Source organism: Epargyreus clarus, unplaced genomic scaffold, assembly GCF_041222505.1.
Source record: "Epargyreus clarus isolate Ecla_fem2 unplaced genomic scaffold, WU_Ecla_fem_2.2 ptg000011l, whole genome shotgun sequence".
Classification (NCBI taxonomy): Eukaryota; Metazoa; Arthropoda; class Insecta; order Lepidoptera; family Hesperiidae; genus Epargyreus; species Epargyreus clarus.
Genome location: NW_027332219.1, coordinates 7,519,471 through 7,545,990, shown reverse-complemented (window position 1 = coordinate 7,545,990; position 26,520 = coordinate 7,519,471). Strand labels below are relative to the sequence as shown.

The window sequence follows — 26,520 nt, the reverse complement described above, 5'->3', positions numbered from 1 at the left end:
TAGTATCATAGCCTCTCCCTTTTTTGTTTACGAGGGGGAAACCTTCAAAAGGTACCCGTTGCCGTGCGACACGGGGTTATGTGGGATTTTTACCTCAGAAAAATCCCCCCAGTGGCCATCCGCGGCTCTACGTTAAGGACTCCGGGATCTGTCATGGGCTCCCCTACTAAATCTCTTACATTATCCGAGAAGAGCCGTGACCATTGGCAGTCCTGTCTTTAGATCAGGAGTGCGTCAGACAGAATTTATCATTGGGTAATTGCCACTTGATTTTTTATAAGAATCTTTTTGGCAATATCGTAATCTAGGGCAAGATACAAAAACTTGTTTTAAGCATGTATCCAAAAGCAGTAGGTACCGGGTTTTTTAATGTCCACGTGTCCTATGGCGCCTAGCCTCGTGTTTAACCACGGGTCCTACAGGGTGCAGTGACGGATTAAGATCGTCGGAGGTCCGGGGGCGGAAATTTGAATTGAGGCCCCCAGTTTTGTATGCTGTGCTTCATAAGTTGATTTGATTTTACAATTACAAATGTGTTCTAGACTTTTTTCCACGTATGATACCGGTGAATATTTTTTCGCAAATTTATACACAGTTCACAGATTGTTTGGTTCCGACGACCTTCTTTTTAGCAATTCTGTTTGGGGGGCTCAGGATCGGGGACCCGGGGCGGACCGCCCATACACTTAGTCCGCTAGAGACGGTATGCATTCCGTAGGCGGCAGTAGCGACTTAACAACACGTGGGCTGCAAGTTCGTCTGTTGCTTCCAGCATTAAAAAAATCAAAACTTACGTATGCGTTTCATACGTGTGTATCATACATTACATACATACATGTGTATGAGTTTAAATTCGTGTCTCCGAGATCAATTTACATGTCTCGAATTGACTGTGGGTGTTATGATTGGGGGTGTTGGAGTGATAGGCGGGAATTGATTGTTCCTGTCTCATACATCGTACAGCTAACGGCATGTATATCATTTATTATTAGATAGAATTGCGAACGAGCATGCAAGCTACCGGTGGTAGAACCATTGAAAGTGGTAGAACCCTTTGAACCACACCTATTTCTACCTAAAAACAGCAATGTTAAGCGCTACTGTGTTCTGGTTTGAAGGGTGGTAAGGAAGGCATACTTTTTCGAGGCGTTCCAGTTTAGTATTCAGGGGCGCTTATGTAGCCAACTTCAGGTAAGAATCCAATCTTATTTGGGGTTATAAGAGATGTCTGTAGGCGGCAGCGGCCGCTTACGATCAGGGCGGCAAAAAAGACATCCTATAGGATTTGGTTCCATAAACGCCCAAGACATCGCTAGCAATATCACTAGTGAATGATATTTGGGTATTTCAGGATCAACAAATAAGCACATAACTGCAAATTATCACAATTACTAATATTATACTTACTAATATTATAAATCCGAAACTCTGTCTGTCTGTCTGTCTGTCTTTCTGTCTGTCTGGTTGTCTCTTCTTCACGCCTAAACCACTGAACCGATTTTAATGAAATTTTCTACAAAGATAGTCTGAGACCTGAGAACGGACATAGGATAGTTTTTATCCCGGAAATCCCACGGGAACTAGGGATGGTGATCTAAGATCTATTAATCGGAGAATCGATCTTTTAGACCAAAAAAATCGATTATTTTAATCGATATTTATCTTCTTTCTTTAATCTTTAGCAAAGATGTTGTCCATGAACCCACGAAGGTTCCAGAGTTGGTACGACCAATTTTCGCCAGACGGTGCCACTGTCGTTCCAATGATGGTACGAATTTTCAGTTTTATGTATGTTAGTATGTCATATTATTTCTTTAAAATGCGGGCGAAGCCGCGGGCACCACTAGTTATTAATAATTTCTGTTAAACATTATAACTTAGAACAAACACGTCTGAAATTGTGTGTCTGAGAAGGTCAGTTAAATATTGCATGTATTAGTTAAAATTGTCATTGGCTTCGACAATTAAATTTAATCTAAAATTGTTTGGCCAAATATAGACTATTTATGCGAAAAAATATTAGGGATCAAAATTGAAAATTACAACTGCACGTTGCAAACGTGGCGCCTCTAGTGTTAAAAATTGGCAACTCTCCACATCGCAGCTGTTAGACCGCCATATTGCCTCAGATTTGTCTATCTATGCAATTATTCCAGTGTAGGGATCCCGAAATAGACTAAACGCCTAAATCAGACGCAAGACAACGCTTTGTCTCACGAATGGACACACAAACAGTTTGTTTATATTATTTTTGAGACTTTGTCTGCTAACTAAATCTCATTCTGTTAAGTCCAGCGATTTTATCTCTTAGTAATGATTCCACATTGTAATAGTTGTGACTGACCTCATACGACTTCAGAGGCATCATTGTCATACTTATTTTTGCTTCATAACAGCAGTGTTAAGCGCTGCTGTGTTCTGGTTTGAAAGGTCTGGCAAGGTAGACTTACTTATCTGAGGAGTTACAACTTAGTTCTCGGGGTAGCAACGCATCTGCGGCCAATCTCATATGTGGGATTGAATACTATAATATTAAAAAGAAATGCCAATTTTATAATGTTTTATTTTTTTAATTTCATTTATTTGTTTTTGCTACATGTCTAAAATGAATAAATACGTGTTTTGTGTAACTTACGTACGTCGTACTTTCTTTTATTCTTTCTTTCATACATTTAGAAATGACAAATATCAATAAATCTTAAATATGAAAATTCAAAATCGAGGTTATGTTTATCGAGGTCGATACTAACATTGCATAACAGATTTAACATTGCAGTTTTAGTTATATGGCGGGTGTAACTAGGGCTGCCACCCTTATTTTAGTACCTATTGTCCTTGTACTTTAGTCAATAAAATTTTGAAAAATATTTTTACAATACATAAAGTACGATATTACAATATGTTTCAGTCGTACCCAAAATCTGTCGGAAAAAAGGCCAAAAAGAAGTATACCATCTTAGTCTATATCAAAGAGAGTCGGTGAAAATTATATAATAATATGTGTACTATATTTTACCCTTAAGTTATAGGGATATTTTGACCTTATTGCGGAAGGTAATTATGAGTAGCGTAGGTATATCTCGTTCAGGGCCTGATTAACCCTTAGGCTAATTAGGCTGCAGCCTAGGGCGCGAGGATCGGGTGGGGGGAGCGTTAAAATTGTGTCTTCGGCACTTTTAATTTCATGTTAGTAAACAAAGTTAAAGTAATATATTACTTTTGAGGTCTATCGTAACGGTGGGGGCGCGTCTTCATAATTAGCCTAGGGCGGTCAGAACTCTTGATCCGTCGCTGATTTCGTTCATTGTCAAACCCTGCAGCCGACTGCAGACGATTTGACTTTGAATTTTAATATATGTAGTACGAGCGTTTGCCCGCGGCTTCGCTCGCGTTACGAAGTAATATTTTCATCCCCTATTTATCCCTTTTCTTAGCGGATGCCTACGTCATAACATCTACCAGCATGCCAAATTTCAGCCCGATCCGTCCAGTGGTTTGGGCTGTACGTTGATAGATCACTATGTCAATCAGTCAGGTTTCAGTGACAACCCTAAGTGTAACCCGGAGCGAATTGCATTTTTCATATGCCCTCTGCGTCGGGGCACAAGGCTCTTTGATCGCTGATTTTTGACGTGAAATACATTTTGTGAAGCAAACAAAGCTTTGTCCCGCGGCTTTTGTTGGTTGTAACACATCTAATCTAATAGTAAGATGCAGTGCAATGAGATCCCCAGTCTAAAAAGTTGATTCGATTTTACAAAATTACAAATGTGTATAAATGAGTTATTTGACAACAAATACGTATTTCAGTGATGGTTTGACTCCGGCGACCTCTTTTTTTTCGCTGACGATCTTTGGGGCCGCCCCAGGGCCAGGGGACCGGCCCGCACTGCCCCTTCCCCCCTCCCCCTATAAAATGATGGTAACTCACTGCCGTCCATAACTTCATATAAAACAGGAGTTCTACGTGAAACCAATTACTGGATCGTTACCATTCTTAAGGCTTAAGATATCACGTAGATCTTATATGTAAGTCGCTATTAAGCGCCGCTGAACTCTGGTTTGAAGGGTGTGGTAAGGGACACATACTTTACCAAGGCGTTCCAGCTTAGTCGTAGCTTAGGGGTAACGGCGCATCTGCAGCCGACCTCTGGTAGGAATATGTAATTCTACCTGAGTTTAACTACACATGTCACACAGCAATAGTACCTAGTAAGAAATAACAAAAATAATAAAATATGACGAAAAAATTAAATTCTCGCAAATTAAGTATGTTCGCTAACGTATGAAAACATTCTAGCTTTTCAAAAATATTCCAGTTACTTAGCTCTAAATTAAAAGATCTAAAATCTAGAATTACGAGAGGCCAGGTCAAGATGAGGGGTGGGGGGTGTGCCTGGATTCGCGCGACCTATTTCACGAAGGTCTTTATTTCAGTATGCTAGTGATAGAAATTGTAACCTTAAAGATTTTGTCTATAACTAGCTGACCCGGCAAACGTTGTTACCATATAAATAAAAAATGTTAAGAGTAAACAAGCCTATCACTTAGTATGAAAAATAGATAGTAGCCGATTCTCAGACCTACTGAATATGCGTATAAAATTTTGTGAAAATCGGTAAAACCGTTTCGGAGGAGTACGGTTACTAACATTGTTACACGAGAAATTTATATATAAGATAAAGCATTTTAGGGTTCCGTATGCAAAGGCTAAAAACGGAAGTCTGTTACTAAGCCTCTACTATCTATCCGTCTGTCACAAGGTTCTATCTCTTGACCCGTAATAGATAGAAGCTTGATTTTTTTACAGAGTATGTAATCTGTGGCCGCTGTTACAACTAACTAATATAACTAATATAGTCGACGTCGTCTTGAAGGCGTCATGTATAAGTATAGTCACATATACGGTACGGAGTAACGATATTACAATTACACGTAAGTAAGTACACACTAGTGATTAGAGGTATTATAACTATATCCCTGTTATTAAACTGTTCTTGCTGAAGTCTCCGACCAGAATGCCGCTCTCTGTTAACTCGAGCGCCGCCATGATATCATCCCCACTTGACATCTCCACTGCATCTATGTTTGAACTGTAGTGTCAAATGAGTGACTTATTATTTTAAAGTGCTATTATAAAAATGCGATATCGTTAATATCCAAGCTTCGTATTAACGACGATGACACTAATATTAAAAAAAAAATCAAAGGGTTGCACTCCGGGAGTGCCAGCAGATGTGTAAAATTTCGAAAGTATTCGAAACCTAACCTAAATAATAAAATATAATAAATAAAAAACGAAACTGACACCCATTGACATATTTTTTCTAGCTGACACCGGATGACATCTGGTCTTTTGCAGTTTGTTTTACCGTCTTATGAATTTTCGATTAGGCCACGAGTTCTGACGCGAGTTTAACATGTTGAGAGAAAAATGTCGGTGCCGCTAGCTTATTTCTGCCTAATTACACTGCTGTTAAGCCGGTTTGAAGGGTGTGGTAAGGGAGACATGCTTATCCGAGGTGTTCCACCTTGGTCCTCAAAAGTAACAATGCATTTGTGACCGACCTTAGGTAACAATCTACCTAATGTTCATCACCAACCCATTACTGTTCCACTGCTGGGCACGGGTCTCCTCTCAGAATGAGAAGGATTAGGTCATAGTCCACCGCGCTGGCAAAGTGCGTCTTGGTAGATTTAACATACCTTTTGAAAACTCTTTTTTTTTAAGATTTCCCAGGTATGCAGGTTTCCTCACGATGTTTTCCTTTACCGTTTAAGCAAGTGATAATAATTTCTAATACGCACATAACTTTGAAATATCAGTGGTGTCTGGGATTTCAACAGCGGATCCCTCGATCAAGAGGCCGAGTTTCTTAACTATTAGGCTATCACTGCTTATTACCTAATGTTATCGGGGGTCAATTATAGATGTCCATAAGCGGCAGTAGCTTATTATCTGGTAGACTGCTTGTTTGTTACTTCCCTATTATAAAAAACCAACTGAGCGAATCCATATTTAAAATTAGGTCTAGATTATGAAGGCTTCTGTGCGATAGAGAGGGAAGTCCCTATATTAAACCCGAGCTCCCGATTGTATGCATAGAGTTGGAACGTCAATCGATACCGCAACTAACCCAGAAGGCAGGGCCGGATTTGAAGGCAAACGGGGGGCCTGGGGCCTCCACGACAAAGACAAACCGACTGAGATTCTTACCGGATCTTCTCAGTTGAGGTCGCGTTTCGATGCGGTAGTAGTTTAAGAAAATTATATATTATATTGTAACTGACAATTTGTAAGTGCCAGCGTAGGCCTGTACAAAATACAATCAAGAAAACAATGTCCAAATTTCGACTAAACAGCAACTTTTAAGTTTTTTTCCAAACAGTGTTTGTGTGTGTTTTAGGGTTCCGTTCACAAGGGGTAAAAGCGGAACCCTATTACTAACCATCCACTGTCTGTCCGTCTGTCACAAGGCTCTTTTCAAAACTGATGAAATAATTGTATTTCTTGGCAGTAAATTTTTGAAAGGCTTACCTAAAAAATTTGTTCCTTTTAATTCGGAATCTTTGGTGCCCCAGGGCCTCCGCACCTCCAAATCCGACCCTGTCCGAAACCAGTACGTTCATATAGAATGCATTTAGTTTTATTTAGCTGTGACCTGATTTGAGAAGCCTTTTATAGACCCATAGCGACGGTCTTAAGGGTTCCAGGTTCGATTCCCGGTTAGGCAGATATCTGAATGATGTATTCTGTGTAACCTGTATACAAAATCTCATTAGAGTCTGTTCAGGATTTTCAAAATAGATTATATAGACATTATTTTGTATATAATTAGGTTGTTGCAAATAACTATGTTAGAAAATTGTAGTTATTTTGAAATAGGCTATATTTCAAAGCTTGCGTGGGAAGGGATAAAATATGAGAGGAGGGAGGGAGGCTGATAAATCAATAAGAATCCAGCAACCTCCACCCAATACTGGATAAGTTGAGACACTTATAACAACCCTTCACTGTCCCACTACTGGGCACGGGTGTCCTCTCAGTGTTCTATAAGGTTATATATATATACAGGGTGAATTTTTCAAACGGGCCTTCAGGGCCAAATCCGAAACTATAAGGATTAGCGAAAGATGCTGAAAGGAGTCACGAGGCCGATTTTGATAAAAACTAAAACTCCATCATTTTCTTCAATATTTTCCTTTTCCTTTAATTTGTCACATAACATTACTTTCGAGAATTTGATCCTTATAAGCGACACTATCAGATAGTGGAATAATATAGAGGATGTATTTTTTTTCAAAAATGAACTCGTTCGATTCCCGGCTAGGGAAAAAGTTATTTTAAAAAAGTAATGATGCAGTTTTAGTTTTTATCAAAATCGGCCTCGTAACTCCTTTCAGCATTTTTCGCTAAACCTTATAGTTTCGGATTTGGCCCTGAAGGCCCGTTTTAAAAATTCACCCTGTATATTGGTAACAGATGTTCATGGGCGGCAGTAGCCATTTACCATTTATCAGGTGAACTGTATGATCATTACTACTTCAACCTTAAATAAAACCTTGTGTCAAAAAGTGTTCTTGAAGATTAAGGTTTCACGAGGTTTAATTGAAGACTTTATCATATATAACTATAGTCTGATTCATAATTAGGTATCCAAAATGTAAACAAAGAAATGTCAGTGTCAAAATACGTTTTCAGGTATTGCAAACCCTAACAAATTAACAAGAAACGAAAACTTACACAACTTAATAAAAAACAAAAACTTAATAACTGCACACAATTTAAAAAAACGCGCTATGAAAACTAGAAAACATTCGAGTTCGACCACAATCACGAAAATGAATAATATCAACTACGAAACTTAAAAATGGCGGCATAAAAAATGTTTTGGATCCCGATTGTGTTACCATTATCACAATTTAATTTTCTACCATAAATCTTGTTTTTTATTATTATTAGTGTATGAAATGAAATTGACTTAATATAAATATTTGAAAATGTGAATTGATTTTAATTTATTTAGATTATTATTTTATAATCGTTACATTAATTTAATATTGTCAAAAATAAGAAACTACCATTTGAAATATACTTTCTTAATAGGTCAACACCTTTGTTTACATTTTGGACACCTAATTATGAATCGGACTGTACACACACATATCTCAGTTCTACTTTTTTTTTTATAATATAGGAGTAGCAGACGAGCATGCAGTCCACCTGATGGTAAATGGCTACTGCCGCCCATGGACATCTGTAATCAACCCCAAATAGGATTAGATATTCCTACCTGAGGTCGGCTACAAGTGCGCCGCTACCCCTGAGGACTAAGCTGGAACGCCTCGGAAAAGTCTGTCTCCCTTACCACACCGTTCAAACCGGAACTCAGCAGCGCCTAACACTACTGTTATTAGGTAGAAATAGGTGTGGCGATGGTGCCGCCGGAGTCGAACCACAAAGGGTTCTACCACCTTCAATTTTTTAAGCTGACTACCCAATGGTTTCCATCGCGTGTGCTATAGTTTCATAGATGGTCTTGTCGCAGCAACCGAGTTGTTTATGTCGCTATCTACGAATAACAAATTTGATGTCTATGTTCCATCATACGAGTACCAAACATACCAAACCAACCTATCAAAGATTACATTTTGATAATTTCTGTTACTTATGCTGTATTTGCCAAATTTTGATCTTTCGTAGGCATCTTATATATAAAATTCTCGTGTCACAATGTTACGGTAACGTACTCCTCCGAAACGGCTTTACCGATTTTCACCAAATTTTATATGCATATTCAGTAGGTCTGAGAATCGGCTACTATCTATTTTTCATACCCCTAAGTGATAAGGGTTGTTCACCCTTAACATTTTTTTGTTTATATGGCAACACAATGTTTGCCGGGTCAGCTAGTAATTAGACAGATTGATTATTACGAGTATTTATTAATAACGGACATAAGCTACCAGTTTCTTAAGCGATAGCAATCAAGTGCCTGTAAGCATTAAAATTATCTATCTGGAAATAAACACTTTTAACTGACGACAGTCTTAAGAAAAAAATCTTTAAGTACAAATCATGTAAGATTCCCGCGGATATATTGAAAATCTGTGCAGGGGCGAGGGCGGGGCCGCCCGGAGCTCATGATGAATATAAGCTCGCTAAATGTCAGGGGTGAGCAGGATTAAGCCGTGGTACACGAGGCAAATATACCTATAATATAAGCTGTAGCAATATATATTTTTTGAGAATTAAAGTTGGGGAACGGTTAAACAATGGTGAAGGGAAATATCGTGAGGAAAACTGCATGCTTGAAATAAAATAAAGTTTAAAAAAGTTTTCAAAGGTATGTGAAGTCTACCAATACGCACTTGCCCAGCGCGGTGGACTATGGACTAACCTAACCTAATCCTTCTTATACTGAGTGGAGACCCGTGCCAGCAGTGGGACAGTAATGGGTTGATGATGATGATGGATTGTTGGGATGAGATGGAAAGTTGGGATTGATAATGATTGCACTTGTTGGTAAGTGGGCATTGCCGCCCATTGTGTACTCCCGTCCATTTTTAGTTAATCACTAGTTTTAGACCGCGGCTTCGCCCGCGTTTAAAAGAAAATAATACGACATATAATCGATTATGATATAAAAGATCGATTCTCCGATTAGTCGATCTTAAATAGCCATCCCTAGTTCCCGTGAGATTTCCGGCATAAAAACTATCCTATGTCCTTTCTCGGGTGTCAGACTATCTTCGTACAAAATTTCATTAAAATCAGTTCAGTGGCTTAGGCGTGAAGATGAGACAACCAGACAGATAGACAGACAGAGTTACTATCGGATTTATAATATTAGTAAGGATAAGAATTTAGGGTAGCGTCCTTAAGCTATTAAACCACAGATGTGGGACTAGATTGGTACAAATGTTACCTGTTGTAGCAGATTTACATAAAAATAAAGCTTTAGAGCTTTAAAATCGCTTTAGTAAAGGTCTTTGTCTCCCCTGCCTAGTTGTGAGTATATTTTTGCCGCCAAGAAAATAAATTAACAAAATTTTGCCGCCCTTTAAAAGATGCTGCGGGCTGGACTAAGGTAAGGCAGGCCGTATCCGACCCGCGGATTGTTACCGATCAGTCCGAAATTCGAATTGATACACTTTAACAACTTTTTTAAAGGACTAAAGCGTTTAGTTTTACATTAAACAATTAAACGAACAATTAAACAATTATTTATTTTACTTCATAAGGTGTGTTACATTAGTAAGTGGCTAGAGCCTCCTTTTAAGCACGCAGTGCCTGTTTTAGGAGCCTCCGCTCTTCCGAGAACAATAATAACTTATGAAATATAATACAAGGATTATTTTAAGCTAATTTATCTAATTTATGTGTGTTATTTATTAAGTTATGTGTGTGTGTGTGTGTGTGTATGCATGTAATAATAATAATAATACATGATGTTTTCCTTCACCATTTGCGTTCTGAGAACATATTTAACTTTGACATTTGAGGTGGTCTCAGATTTGAATAGGCTGAATTTATTATCATTAGGTCTACTTATTACTATAATTATTTATCGAAAAATATGAAAAAGTAAGTATTAGTTATCTCCATCGTGTGTTACGGTCCTAACGTTGCTCCTAGCTACCCGGGAATCCACCGTATTCAGCAACTAGCAACGCCCACGCCATCCGCATTGGTTTTTAATAACAATTATTGCTCGTGTATTTGATTTATTTACTTTTGTTTGTGTTTACGAGTACCTTTCTGCGGAGGGTAATGTTTTTCGAGATTATGTACGTCTGTCTCATTTTTTAGCTTGATTTCCAGCCCAAATGGCTTGACGGTTTTTTTTTATAATATAAGAGTAGCAGACGAGCATGCAGTCCACCTGATGGTAAGTGGCTACTGCCGCCCGTGGACATCTGTAATCAACCCCAGATAGGATTAGATATTCCTACCTGAGGTTAGCCACAGATGCACCGCTACTCCTGAGGACTAAGCTGGAACGCCTCGGAAAAGTCTGTCTCCCTTACCACACCCTTCAAACCGGAACACAGCAGCGCCTAACACTACTGTTGTTAGGTAGAAATAGGTGTGGCGGTGGTGTCGCCGGAGTCGAACCACAAAGGGTTCTACCACCTTCAGAACGGATTTGTAACATAACATCATAACATATGAGATGTCGTTGGATTCGTTTAAAACCTATGAGTGACGAACTACACGACTTCTTTACGTTTTTTATTTTTAAGCAGTCGGGTTTTTTGTTTTCAATCATGATTACTGTACACGACAACTTCGACAGCACGACTTATCAATACGACTTAATTATATCTTGACAATTAAAATATGGTAGAGCCAGTATGATTCAATCGTGGTGGTACCATCTCCACGCCTATTCCTAGCGTGGAGAAATCTGCGTCTTGGTGGAAGAGCATGATTTTTTTAAAGATTGCACAAACGGGCTTGTAGTTCACCTGATGGTAAGTGATCATCGCTGCTCATTGATATCTGTAACCATCCAACCAACCAATTGAAGCTGATCACATACCGCCGATAACTTGCCCTTTCTGCAAAGTAAGATGGTAAGTGAGTGAGCCGGTACCCACATCATACCTCTGAAACGCAAGAATTTATTCACGCGAGTTCTACCATGTTTTCTTATCATTTTATGTATTTTGCTTGTTAAGTATGTACTTGGTAACTTACAGGTATTTTAAAGTTTGTAATACAAAATTATGTTTTTCAGGTCACTTCCTCTACTTGCCGGTGGACCCTACAATGGAGAATATGGTGATTAAATCCCCACCTTTTCGAGGGCTGTGGGAGTTTTGTAAGGTAATTCAGTTTTCATTACAATAAAGTTTTAAAATAATTTGAAGTAAGTATATTAAAAATTCTTAATTCTTCTTGTATTTTCTTCTGAATTCTTTTTTTATTCTTGTCAGAAAACCCTTACATTTGTTACATGGTGATGCATGAAAAATAATTTTCCCACCATCTTGAGGCGTCCCCATATTGGTTTTTGAATGACATCACTAAGCTAATCATCAAAAGTAAACATGAATATTTCAGCTCAATCGATTTGGATTCATGGGTTTAAAATAATAAAATATTTGAATCTCACATAAGTACATGTGAATTAAAAATTTAAGTTAAGTAAATAAAAGCTTGTAAAAATGATGACCATACCTAGCACATGGGCCAATTTGAAGGAAAAACCTTTTTGCACCTTCTAGTTAAATATCTCCTTCTCTCTCCCACAGTTCGAAGCCCGACTGCACCAGAGCAAGATGCAAAATGCCAGCATCAGACTCATTTCGGAGTCAACGATGTCAGGAGTTCAATGGATTCTTCAGGAAGTGGCTGGAGATAACCTTGAATTGTAAGGGTCTTTATAGAAATATAAGTAAAATTGTGAAAAACTGCAAATGACTTCCCCCCAGGGACATTTATTATTTTGATAGCGCACGATTTTTACTTGAGGATCACAATCATTTAAAGTGAGTAGAATCTTGTGCTTGAACAGTGGATGTACCATCATTTCACCTATTTCTACCTTATAACAGCAGTGTTAAGCAATGTTGTGTTATGGTTTAAGGCTGTGGCAAGGGAGACACGATTATCCGATGCGTTTCAACTAACATTTCAGGGGTATCAAATAGCAATACATCTGAAATGATATTTTTTGTATAATAATAGAGTAGCAGACGAGCATGCATCTGATAGGAAGGGGCTAGTGCCTCCTATGGACATGTGTAATTAACCCCAAATAAGATTAGATTACGACCTGAAGTCGCTCACAGATGCGCCGCTAGCCCTAAGAACTAAGCTGGAATGCCTCGGATAAGCACGTCTCCCTACCACATCCTTTAAAACATAACACAGCAGCGTTTAACTCTGTTGTTATGAAACAGAAATAGGTGTGGCGGTGGTGCCGCCAGAATCGCACCACAAAAGTTTCTACCATCTTTAAACCTGCAAGTTCATTCTCTACTTCTATATTATAAACATAGAGTTACCACAATATGCCCTATTCCCTTCCAGCTGGCAGCCCTTCCGCTTCATGATAGGCAAGGTGCAGCAGGAGATCCGCATCATCATCGAGATCTCCCGACCGTCGCTGGTGAGCCTCGCGCAGCCGCTGCCCCACATCGCGGTGGACAACATCAGGATGGTGGAGTGCTTGCCGGAACCGCCTGTGTTCAATGGCGAGTGCCAGCACGGGCAGCTCAAGTGCCGGATTATGAGTGTAAGCTCCCAACGTTATATATTTTGCTTTTTCCTTCACGTCTTCACCACGTAGAATAGCTGATTAAACTCTTGAGACAGCAGATTTGTGGAATGTGGAAAGGAAATCGATATAAGTTGCCTACCGATACAGTAGAAAAAGCGCACGCCGTAGTCATAAATCGCGCCATGAGAATTGCAATTGTTACCTGCATTTTGATATCTTTAAGAGTGTTGAGGTTGCGGATACGGATGAAAAAAATCTGCGAGTTTTCATCGTGAGAGTTACCATTATATATTATTATAGCTGATGATGAGTTCTCAAGAAGGATTTTGACGAAGAAACCTACGCTGTACCTAATATTTTTTTTATTCTTGTGAATTTTGTAAGGTAAGAAACATTTTTATGCACATATCGAATTTGGCAGGAGCAACAACAAAATCAAGAAATTACACGAACATTCCTTTTATAATGGAAATATAACTGAATATATTATGTTCTTTGCAGAAGGAGTCCTGCATCAAACTGCAGCAAGTTTGCGATCTCGTGAAAGATTGCGATGACGGCATTGATGAACGCCAAAACTGCGGTAAGGATCATTGTCTTTAGGCATTTTAAAAATATCCTGAAAAGTTGAAGAGTTAAAGGAGATAATGAACGTTGCTTTGCTTTGGGCCTCTTTCTTAAAAGTACAGATTTTGAGCCATTATAACTTAAGCCTGAAGGTGGCTCACATCCATCAGGTCAGGTATCACTTCAATCCTAATTGTATCTCTTGAAATACTCAAATATATATTATCTTTTACAGACAAAATGCCCTTCGGATCATATTGCAACTTCGAGCAAGACACTTGCGGTTTTGAAAACGTACCACAGTAAGTCAAAAAAAGGTTTTAAATGATAAAAAATATAATTTCAATATCTTTTTGTCAATATCTTGTCGCTTAAAAATAACTGTAATTTTTAAACATCAATAACCAATAAGCCTCGTCTTCTCAGGCGCGCAGACTTTCTACCTCAGGATACCAGATCTTAAAATGAACCTATGTTTCAAATTTCATGGTTCTAGCTTCAATATGATCAGTATCCGATTGCTTTATTTATTGATGTTAAAATTCATAATTGTTAATTCAATATTTGTTCCACAGGCCAATCCTAAAATGGTCGCGTCACAACGGCCCGACCCCAACAGACAAGACCGGCCCTAACTACGACCATACCTGTGGACCTCCGGACCCTTACTCCACCGTGATCCCCATGGTCCATTCCCTCTTCCCCGCCCACATGAACTACTCCATGGTCACCTGCGTTGGCTACTACTTCTTCGTGAACATGAATGTTACTGGACCTAATCAGGAAAGAGCTGATTTTGCATCCACGGCGGTTATGAAGACGATAATCTTCAACCCGCCTCCAAAGGTCCATGGGAATATTACTTCGCAGTACTACAACTGTTGCATGGTGAGTTACAAAATCCTAAGTTAGGTGGCACTTTTGTCACTCTTAATTTTGCCTTGTAATAGCAGTAAGAAAAATTATTCATGGTCCGAAAGTAGTTCCAATAGGGGTTTGCAACTCGGTCTCTTAAAATTAAAATTAAAAGTTTAAAATCTGCCTTGCACTTCTGATTGTTTAGTTATATGTATATTATATATTAATGATCACTACTTAAATGGTGAAGAAAAACATATTTAACAAAATCTACATACCTGATAATGATTTTAAAATGCTCTCAAAGATTTGTAAAGTACTAATAGGCATTTGGTCAGTTCAATAGACGATGGCCCAAACCCTTCTCATTGGCGATTGGCTAGTAGACTGAACCCCTTTTATTATTATTATAAGAGGAAACCCTCTCCTAACAGCGTGAATTAACGACCCGAGCGTGGTGGCTCCAGAATTGTACCACAAAGGATTTCTTTTTCATCTTAAAAATCATTCTTTTGTCTCTCAACAGATAAGATTCTACTACCAGCAAAACGGTAGGAACTACGGCTCGTTGAGCGTCGATGTAGTGGAGATTACCTCCCGCGGGAACATCTCCACGTCGGTATGGTTCTCCACCAAGGATAAAGGGGAGAATTGGTACCGTGCTGCTATATTCCTGCCTAATGTTACCAGGAGGTGGGTGGAATTTCACCTATTTGCATTTTTGTTCTTTGCTGCTTTTTTATTACTTTTTTCTCAGTAGCAAAAGAAGTGCAGTCCACCTGATATTAAATGACCACTGCCGCCCCTGAATATCTATAGTTAACCAAATAAGATTAGAGTCCTACTTGAAGTTGGCTACAACTGCGTTGCTACCGCTGAAGACTAAATTGGAACACACAGCAGCCCTTAACATTTCTGTTAAAACTATTAAAAGGGAGGCAGAAAGGGATATGGCGGTGATGCCAGCGGATACGTCTTGTCTTGGGTTCATAATACATCAGCGGCAATAGTCACTTACCATCAGATGGATTGCATGCTACTGCGATATTATAAAACCTCAACTTTTAAACCTCACTTGTCTTAAGTATTCTATTTGCAATTTCTCCGTCTCTGCATTTCCTACTCTGCTTACAGTTAATCTATTCCATTGATGATTCTTAAATTCTTCGTTTGTTGTTCGTTCTTCTTCTTAAAATTCTTCATCACATTCTTTATTAAATATTATCTGTTGTCAGATACTACCTCCAGTTCAAGACTCGTATGGGCATGCGGATCTACTCGGACTCCGCGATCGACGACTTTTCGATGGCCCCAGAGTGTTTCGGACTAAACATGGACCCTAAGGAGATAGGGGATTACAATTACTACGACCCTATCTTCGAGGAGAAGACAACGCCGCATGAAGGCTTTGTTGATGAAATTTGTAAGTTTTGTAGGAAGTATATTGTCACTAAACTTATACAGATATAGGGAGACACTTATTGTTAAGAGCTAAGTATATTTCAACTTTCTATGCTTACTAACTCGAAACTATATATGAAACTCAAGGTTTTTGAAGACATAAAAAGCGTTTGAAAAAATAAACAATTTTCTCATTTTGAAAACTGTATGAACTAAAAAAAATTCTGAAAGAAATCCACACTCGTTTCATCTACTTCGGGTGGCATTGTTTTGGGGGCAGCAAAATTAGGTTTTTATTTATTTATGCGCACAAAAATACAATACAACAAGGAGAACTACAAGGAGCTCCTCCTTGTAGTTCTTCTGAATAAATGACTCATTAATTAAAAAAAAAGAGAGCTTATATCTAAAATTTAGTGCATTTAGTGAAAGAGTTTTCAAATGCAATGTGCGCCTTCAGACGGCACAATTAGAGGGCGGCAAAATTTAAAATAAGAAGACCCGTTTTATATATTTTTTGATTACCGTTTTTTATAACTTTTCTGTGACTCTTTAAGACTCAACCAGTCAGCGAATTTGAAAATGTAACATCCCCAGATTACCGTTTCTCCACTTGTGGGGCCACGGGGCGCTACGGGCCGAGCCAGGCCATGTGCGACGCGGCCTACAACAACACCCCCGCCGCCGTCACCGTGCTCGACACACCCCCCTACGAAGGGGTGCAAGTTTGGGACGTGCCCGAAGAGGGGTGGTATACGTGAGTATTTGATTTTAATTTGAAGGTAGAACCCTTTGTGGTTCGATTCCGGCGGCACCACCGCCACACCTATTTTTGTTATAACAGCAGTGTTAGGCGCTGCTGTGATCCGGTTTGAAGGGTGTGGTAAGGGAGACAGACTTTTCCGAGGCGTTCCAGCTTAGTCCTCAGGGGGAGCGGCGCATCTGTGGCCGACCTTAGGTAAGAATATCTAATCCTATTTGGGGTTGATTACAGATGTCCATGGGCGGCAGTAGCCACTTACCATCAGATGGAAATACATTCCATCTGATGGTCTGCTCTTTTAGTATTTTAGTCTCTTTTAGTTGATCTGTTCTTCAGTTCCCAACTGCTCGTTGAGCAGCTGGGATCAGACGAACTAAAAGAGCGAACTAGTTCTTTTAGGAGCTGGGAACTAAATTTACCGATATCAGTCGCGAACTATACGCCCAAGACTTGTCCTTAGGGATAGCGGTGCATCTGTGGCCGACCTCAGGTAGGAACATCTTATCTGGGGTGGATTACAGATGTCCATGAGCGGCAGGAGCGTACAGCTGCTCCGAATAGGTGGTATCCGGAGCAGCTGGACTGCAGGCGAGCTGCTACTCCTATATCATAAAAAAAAAAACAAAAATACAATCTCAAGTTTATGTATTTTGGCAAATGTAAACAACTTTACTTTTTTTTGTGTTCTCCTTTCTCCCTTTTTTTTTAAATTCAATTTTATTTCCTATATATTTTTTTTTTTTTTTAGTATAGTTGTACCGTTCAATTTTTCTGTACAGCCCTAAGGTTGACTGGGAGAAAATGCTATTAGCATTAAGTCCGAATTTGCACCACACTGTTTTGAACATGGTCAATAAAGAGTAAATAAATAAACGTACTTTTGGTCCAGTATAATAGCAACGGGTGCTTCCGGTGGCCTTGGGTCAGCGTGGTCCGGCGTGTCCCACGGGGCTCAGGCGATAGCGTTCGTGGAGCTCCACAAGGGGGAACGGCTCCATATGCTTATAGGACAACAGGGACATAATGCTTGTAAGAAGGTGAGTTAAGGTTTTGTTTTCCAAAATTGTGGGAGTTTTTCCTGTATTATGAAAGTATTTAGTTAGTGTTTAGTGTTTTCTTAACGTCACTTGAATTTATATGGCTATATTTTGGTTTCTTTAAATATAGGTGATTTAAAAAAAAAGTAAGTAAGTATGTATTGAAAGAAAAACTTTGAATTTGCTATAAATTCAGGAACAAATTTAAAAATTGCTTTGAACAGAAAAATTGAGTTCTAAGTATAAATAAAAGATGTCGCGAGATGTCCTTCAATACTAGATGATTTTAAATTATGAAGCATAATAAATAAACCTTTCGAAACGACTTAACTTATTATTATGATAACTTCTCAACTTGCGAGATTTTACTTATTTGGTTCTCATTATTAGACAGCATTACATAAGTTACATCACACTTCACCACTTACATTACATCTCGTAACATCATATCTCGTCACATCATATCTCGTCACATCACATCTCGTCACATTACATCTGATTACATTATGAGTTCATTTGCTTTCCACCCCACCAGACCCTATCAGCACAAGAGAGCCAGGAGTGCTCCCGACGGATCAACGACACCCAGCTGTTCACGAGCAAGACCCACGAAGTGCGGAATACCCAGGTTACTGATGGAGGGGGTGGCGGTGGTGGAGGAACCTATGTATTCTTGGTGAGTGCTGGTGCAAAACTTTTCAGCTTTATTTCATTTTATGGATCTCCATGGGGTCAAAAATAGTGGAATATGGGTGAAATATGTCACCGAAAAAAAAATCCTATTGAGATGCTTTTTTTCATTTCTTTTAAGGGGGGTCCGGTTCCCTTAACCGCGCCTAGTATGTGGTTACAGCGTATATGTGGGTACAGCTTATGGGTATTTAATTTTAAATATAGACAAAGATTTTCATATATAGGTATTGAAAGTTAACCTAAATAATTGTAGCACTGCATTTTCAGAAAATATTAGACGTTGAAAACATTTTTATAGTTGCAAATTTTACTATGTGGTTTTCGATCCGTGGTATCTTCTCATAAGGCCTTTGGGGTGTGGTGGTGATTCTAATCTTAATGTCACCAGACTCATATACCTCACAAACATATACGTGGCGGAGCGGCCACCATACCGGTCTGACGTGCAAAGGGTCCCGGGTTAGACGCCCGGCAAGACAGATATCTAAATGATGAATTTAGATTTCTGTTTCTTGGTCTGGGTGTTTGTGTATTTGTCTATGTGTGTGTCCATGGCACCCACGACAGGGAATCCTAGTGTGGGGCTGTGAGTGTAGAAAGCGTTTAGCGTTTTTAGCGTTTAATTAAATTGAAAATCCATTGATCACTCCACAGTTGGACAAAGAATCCCAACCGATACCGCTGATGGTAGCGGGGGGTGGTGGTGGGCTGTCGGTGGGTGTGTTCGTGGACGACGGCTCTCAACACGCCCATACCCCTGCACCTGGGCCGCCTGAGTCTGGGTATATGTATGGTGCACCTGGACGGACCTCAGGTGAGTGGGGCAGAGGGGGGAGGGGGGATTTTGAAGATGGTAGAACCCTTTGTGGTTCGACTCCGGCGGCACCACCGCCACACCTATTTCTACCTAATGACAACAGTGTTAAGCGCTGCTGTGTTCTGGTTTGAAGGGTGTACTAAGGGAGACATATTTTTTCCGTGGCGTTCCAGCTTAGTCCTCGGGGGTAGCGGCGCATCTGTGGCCGACCTCAGGTGGTAATATCTCATCCTATCTGGGGTTGATTAGAGATGTCCATGGGCGGCAGTAGCCACTTACCATCAGGTGGACTGTTTGCTCGTCTGCTACTCCTATATTATAAAAAAAAAAACAAGAGGAGTGGTAAGTTGAGAGTAGGGAGATAGACGACAACGTGGGATAGAAAGGCGTAGTGTAGCATCCTGGGGGAAGTAGGCGATATAGGGGGAAAGAACCTCCACAGCTGGATAAAAGCTATTACTTTTATATGTAAGGTGCACATTTGAGTTAGGATAGGAGCACAAAAGTTATGTATTTCACGTATGTATACCACCTTATCCTGCAATAAATGAATTGAATTTGAATTTGGACTATGTATGGGAAGAGCAGAACACAGATGATTATTACAACAATGATGTGAATGACGTAGTTTAGGAAAACTCTACTGAGGAGCTATGACTATCAGAAGCGTTATTCAGTTAGAAAGAAAGAAGGAAAGAAAATATTTTATTCAGGAATAATGCAACACACAGTACAATTGCAAATAGAAAATATAATGCAATGCAAATTTTTCTAACCCGTATCTTGTAGTCGCTAGTACCTGATCTAATTTAAATTTAAGTTTGAAAGTGGTAGAACCCTTTGTGGTTCGACTCCAGCGGCACCACCGCCACACCTATTTCTACCTAATAACAGCAGTGTTAGGCGCTGCTGTGTTCCGGTTTGAAGGGTGTGGTAAGGGAGACAGACTTTTCCGAGGCGTTCCAGCTTAGTCCTCAGGGGTAGCGGCGCATCTGTGGCCGACCTTAGATAAGAATATCTAATCCTATCTGGGGTTGATTACAGATGTCCATGGGCGGCAGTAGCCACTTACCGTCAGGTGGACTGCATGCTCGTCTGCTACTCCTATATTATAAAAAAAAATGTTTGTTTATTCAGGTGCCGGCGGCGGCTGGATAGCCCGCTCGGGTCCGAGCACGCCGGGCTTCGAGCGAGTCCGGGGCGCCGCCCTGCGCGAGGGCGGTGCGGGGGGCCGCGCCTGCTCCGGGGTCGCGCATGGAGGCTTCGGGGGCGGCGGCGGCGGCTGCTTGAGGGGAGGTGGTGGGGGTGGCTGGATCGGTGAGTATTCTTTATTTCGTTTATCTGTTTTTTTTATTACAAGCTTGTTTGGCAGTAGGGGTGATGGGGGATGTTGTATCTATATGCCCGGCGGGGGCAGAGATAGGAGTAGGAGTAGATTGCATTCGTTCGATCATACTATGTTTCTTATATGATCGTGACCCCTGAGCTACAGGGGGCCCATATGTAGGCAAAAATTCGTAAAATATTATCAATTCATAGTTTCACTTAAGCTCTTAGGCTGTATTTTCCAGAAAAAAGATGTCATAAAAAATGTCTAATGTGCAAAACCAATTTAAACGCCTTCGATACGCCCCTCGATGCCCTATATCATATAATTTAAATTAAGTAATTTTCTTACCACACTCTTCATTAACATTCCTCTCCAGGCGGCAACACAAACGAAGCGGAGGGCCGTCACGGCGGCGGCGGCTGGTCCTTCCTGGACTCGAGCCGCGCGGAGCGGCCCTACAGCCGCGCCGGCCTGGCCGCGCGGACCGGGCCCGGGGAGGTGCTCGTCATACCCGCTGTACACGTGAGTGAGCTGTGTGTCCCCTGTACCAACACACGCGGAGCGGCCCTACAGCCGCGCGGACCGGGCCCGGGGAGGTGCTCGTCATACCCGCTGTACACGTGAGTGAGCTGTGTGTCCCCTGTACCAACACACGCGGAGCGGCCCTACAGCCGCGCCGGCCTGGCCGCGCGGACCGGGCCCGGGGAGGTGCTCGTCATACCCGCTGTACACGTGAGTGAGCTGTGTGTCCCCTGTACCAACACACGCGGAGCGGCCCTACAGCCGCGCGGACCGGGCCCGGGGAGGTGCTCGTCATACCCGCTGTACACGTGAGTGAGCTGTGTGTCCCCTGTACCAACACACGCGGAGCGGCCCTACAGCCGCGCCGGCCTGGCCGCGCGGACCGGGCCCGGGGAGGTGCTCGTCATACCCGCTGTACACGTGAGTGAGCTGTGTGTCCCCTGTACCAACACACGCGGAGCGGCCCTACAGCCGCGCGGACCGGGCCCGGGGAGGTGCTCGTCATACCCGCTGTACACGTGAGTGAGCTGTGTGTCCCCTGTACCAACACACGCGGAGCGGCCCTACAGCCGCGCCGGCCTGGCCGCGCGGACCGGGCCCGGGGAGGTGCTCGTCATACCCGCTGTACACGTGAGTGAGCTGTGTGTCCCCTGTACCAACACACGCGGAGCGGCCCTACAGCCGCGCGGACCGGGCCCGGGGAGGTGCTCGTCATACCCGCTGTACACGTGAGTGAGCTGTGTGTCCCCTGTACCAACACACGCGGAGCGGCCCTACAGCCGCGCGGACCGGGCCCGGGGAGGTGCTCGTCATACCCGCTGTACACGTGAGTGAGCTGTGTGTCCCCTGTACCAACACACGCGGAGCGGCCCTACAGCCGCGCGGACCGGGCCCGGGGAGGTGCTCGTCATACCCGCTGTACACGTGAGTGAGCTGTGTGTCCCCTGTACCAACACACGCGGAGCGGCCCTACAGCCGCGCGGACCGGGCCCGGGGAGGTGCTCGTCATACCCGCTGTACACGTGAGTGAGCTGTGTGTCCCCTGTACCAACACACGCGGAGCGGCCCTACAGCCGCGCGGACCGGGCCCGGGGAGGTGCTCGTCATACCCGCTGTACACGTGAGTGAGCTGTGTGTCCCCTGTACCAACACACGCGGAGCGGCCCTACAGCCGCGCGGACCGGGCCCGGGGAGGTGCTCGTCATACCCGCTGTACACGTGAGTGAGCTGTGTGTCCCCTGTACCAACACACGCGGAGCGGCCCTACAGCCGCGCGGACCGGGCCCGGGGAGGTGCTCGTCATACCCGCTGTACACGTGAGTGAGCTGTGTGTCCCCTGTACCAACACACGCGGAGCGGCCCTACAGCCGCGCGGACCGGGCCCGGGGAGGTGCTCGTCATACCCGCTGTACACGTGAGTGAGCTGTGTGTCCCCTGTACCAACACACGCGGAGCGGCCCTACAGCCGCGCGGACCGGGCCCGGGGAGGTGCTCGTCATACCCGCTGTACACGTGAGTGAGCTGTGTGTCCCCTGTACCAACACACGCGGAGCGGCCCTACAGCCGCGCGGACCGGGCCCGGGGAGGTGCTCGTCATACCCGCTGTACACGTGAGTGAGCTGTGTGTCCCCTGTACCAACACACGCGGAGCGGCCCTACAGCCGCGCGGACCGGGCCCGGGGAGGTGCTCGTCATACCCGCTGTACACGTGAGTGAGCTGTGTGTCCCCTGTACCAACACACGCGGAGCGGCCCTACAGCCGCGCGGACCGGGCCCGGGGAGGTGCTCGTCATACCCGCTGTACGTGAGTTTACATTTATAACTGTGACGACTTCCCGCTACTCGGCAAGAAAAGGCTCTACACGAATCTGAATCACGCTATCGAAGTTTTCACAACATCTTTCACAACAGAGCACGGCCGCTCCCCAGGCAAGTTATGCAACTAAAGTTGTAATATTACACTGTAGTAACTAACCTTGTAATATAGCACTGTTGTAACTAAACTTGTAATATTGCACTGTTGTACCTAAACTTGTAATATTGCACTGTTGTACCTAAACTTGTAATATTGCACTGTTGTACCTAAACTTGTAATATTGCACTGTTGTAATTCAACTTATAATATTGCTCTGATGTAACTAACCTTGTAATGTTGCACTATTGTAACTAAACTTGTAATATTACACTGTAACTAACCTTGTAATGTTGACAGAGTTGTGGCTGCAGCTACCGCTGCGTCGCATTGAACGAGTACCGCAGCGAGGTCACCTGCTACTGCCCCAAGTCCTGGACCTCTGATGATTCGGACCCTACGAAATGTGTTTGTAAGTATTCTTTGATAAAAATAAAATACAATATTCTTAGAAATGAAAGATTATAAGCATAAAATAAAGATTTAATTCATCACAAATAATCACAAAACTAAACAAAATTTCGGATTTGGCCCTGAAGGACCGTTTGAAAAATTCACCCTGTATATACATTGCTTGTATATTTTATTTGCAGTACAAGAGAGCTGGCTCGAGAAACACCTGTTCTTGTTGATGACGATCGGCGCCGTCGCCAGCATCAGCTTTATCTTCTCTATGTTCTTCATTGCTTGCCACTTTTGTAAGTATTAACTTCAGTAAGTAGTAATTTCAACGGTAGTCGAATTATTTCCTTAACTTTTTGTGAATTGATATATCCTTAGTCATGGTCCAGTTCTAAACCTTGAAAATATTATTAGGCTTGATGGTAGGTGAAATATAAGCTTAGCGGTAGAAACCTTCACGTTATATAAATATAATATAGGAGTAGCAGACGAGCATGCAGTCCACATCATGATGAGTGGCTACTGCCGCCTATGGACATCTATAATCAACTACAAATAATATTAGTTGCCTTCCTGAGGTCACTAATGCGCCGCTACTCCTGAGGACTAAGTTGGTACGCCTCGCAAAAGTATGTCTCTCTTCCCACACCCTTCAAACCAGAACACAGCAGCGCTTAACACTGCTGGTATGCGGCAGAAATAGGTGTAGCGGTGGTGCCACCGGAGACGAACCACAAAGGGTTCTACCACCTTCAAAAGTTGAGAAAGGGCTGAAAAACTGCAATGATGCATTGTTTTCTGCTTTCAATGATGTGACAAGACTGACTTAATTGTATGAGGCATTTCGATTTAGTCCTCAGAGACGAGTAATATCTGATAAATCACATAACTGGTAATGTCACCTATAGACATTTGGAACACTCGAAGAGTCTTAATTCATCGCTTTAAAGGAAAGCTATTTTTGCATTATTTGTGAAACCCCGTGTCATAGCGGACCGGAAAGATGCTTAAATATTACCTACATTATAGCAATTAGTAAGTAGCATTTTTTTTATTTGTATAGATCTTCATTAAACCTGCATACCTGAGAGATTTAAAATAAATCTCAAAAGTATGTAAAGTCTACCATTACGCACTTAGCCAGCGCGGTGGACTATGGCCTAATTTATTTATTTAATTTACAAAATCCACAGCTTGTAACAATCAATTTACACGCTAAACTTATAATATAGGTCTTGAAGCCAATTACGGATTACCAATATACTTATTAATTAAAAAACGTCACATAGTATTCACCACATTACTTAAGTATATATATCTCATGCTTTATTAATCTTTATAAAAAGAATATAAATATATATCTTTATATATATAAAAGAAAAAAAAATGAATCCTTCTCATTTTGAGAGGAGATCATGCCCAGCAGTAGGACAATAATGGCTTGATGATAATGATGATGATGAGATCTTCGTTTACACTCAGACACTCTCTCACTCTGATAACTCTTATATCTGAAATCTTAATGTAAAATACATTCCCCAGACAACGCATACCAACGCAAGCGTCAAGAGGAGATCAGTCGAAAGCGTCTCTTGGAGCAGGACGTTCAGCTTCGTCGCCTCCGACCAGCGGCTGGAAACGAGAACCCCCTGGGCATGGCCTTCAACCCCCACTATGGGGCTGAGGCCATGCTGCAAGGCATCGACGTGAGAGGCCTCCCCAAAGTGGCTAGGGAGAGCTTGAAGCTTGTCAAGTGAGTGAACTTCATCGTTTTGAAAAGAAAAAGGACAAAAAAGGAAAAATACAGATAGTTCTTAGGCTGGTATGAGTAGACAAGGTTCCGAGCGAAGCGTGATTTAAGCGAAAGTAAAAGTAAAATAAACGCGAACAATTCCTAGAACCTTCGCTGATATAAGTAGAGAAGTTTCCGAGCGAAGAAAATTGTTTCATGTAATGAAGGAACCATTTCGAGCGTAGTCTTTTTGTACGAAACTTTATTCGATTAGTAAATCTTTAAAATTATTTATCCCCCGATTTTACAGAAGCCCCAAAATACTATTAAAAGTATGGTTAAATATAAGTGTAATATAACCTTTACGTTTGATTGCATTTTAACTACAAACACCACTTTTTGGGTTGTTTTGATTTTTATATCATTATTTATGTTTGTGAATAGCTATTGTCGGTTATTTGTTACCACCATAGATTAGTAAAGATACTTCGCCGCCTTGAAATTGAATGAAGCCACAAACGGCTTATTAGGAAGTTTTTTTTTGAATTCTTGACAAATAAAAACATTTTTAGAGAAGATTTACGAATAAATAACTAATACTGCGTAATTTACATGAATTTACATAATAAATAAATAATTATTTCAAATATTTTAGGGATATTTTAGAACGGAGACGCGGCAAAACTTTTTTACGCAACTATTTCAATTCTCAAAACTGGGTACAATATTCTCTAGTTAGGAGTGAGTAATCTTTACTAATCTATGGTTACCACGCTTTTATTAGCTTGACCAGTATGTATGTATGTAACGGAATCTTTGGACTCGATGACAATGCATAATTTTAGCAATTTTGTCAAATTATCCTCATCAGGATCGTCAGGATTACCGATTTTCCTTGTAAGATTTTAGCGTGGTTTTTAGTTACATCTACAACGTTATACAAACCAAACTTCTTCCAGGGCCCTAGGCCAGGGTGCTTTCGGCGAGGTTTACCAGGGTCTGTACCGTCACCGCACCGGAGACACCCTGGAGATGCCGGTGGCCGTCAAGACCTTGCCTGAACTGTCCACCGGCCAGGCGGAGTCAGACTTCCTGATGGAAGCTGCCATCATGGCTAAGTTTAGTCATCCGAACATCGTGCATCTGATTGGTGTCTGCTTTGATCGGCATCCCAGGTTAGTATTAACAGCCGGAGGGTCAGATTTGAAAATATCCCTAGGTCAGCGAAGGTCAGGTCAGGTCAGGTCAGCGAAG

General features: G+C 41.8%; 1 protein-coding gene across 1 annotated transcript in view; it reads left to right on the top strand.

The window, feature by feature from the left end:
• Alk (Anaplastic lymphoma kinase) overlaps positions 1-26,520 on the top strand; it is a 42,966-nt gene that overhangs the window by 2,185 nt on the left and 14,261 nt on the right. The window contains exons 2-19 of the mRNA XM_073077658.1: positions 11,745-11,833; positions 12,262-12,380; positions 13,043-13,247; positions 13,734-13,815; positions 14,035-14,101; positions 14,375-14,687; positions 15,184-15,350; positions 15,893-16,080; positions 16,656-16,815; positions 17,711-17,858; positions 18,394-18,534; positions 19,206-19,365; positions 20,506-20,685; positions 21,075-21,220; positions 23,433-23,544; positions 23,726-23,830; positions 25,077-25,287; positions 26,226-26,441. Of these exons, the coding sequence (XP_072933759.1) occupies positions 11,745-11,833; positions 12,262-12,380; positions 13,043-13,247; positions 13,734-13,815; positions 14,035-14,101; positions 14,375-14,687; positions 15,184-15,350; positions 15,893-16,080; positions 16,656-16,815; positions 17,711-17,858; positions 18,394-18,534; positions 19,206-19,365; positions 20,506-20,685; positions 21,075-21,220; positions 23,433-23,544; positions 23,726-23,830; positions 25,077-25,287; positions 26,226-26,441 (2,809 nt within the window). The remainder of the gene's footprint in view (positions 1-11,744; positions 11,834-12,261; positions 12,381-13,042; positions 13,248-13,733; positions 13,816-14,034; positions 14,102-14,374; positions 14,688-15,183; positions 15,351-15,892; positions 16,081-16,655; positions 16,816-17,710; positions 17,859-18,393; positions 18,535-19,205; positions 19,366-20,505; positions 20,686-21,074; positions 21,221-23,432; positions 23,545-23,725; positions 23,831-25,076; positions 25,288-26,225; positions 26,442-26,520) is intronic.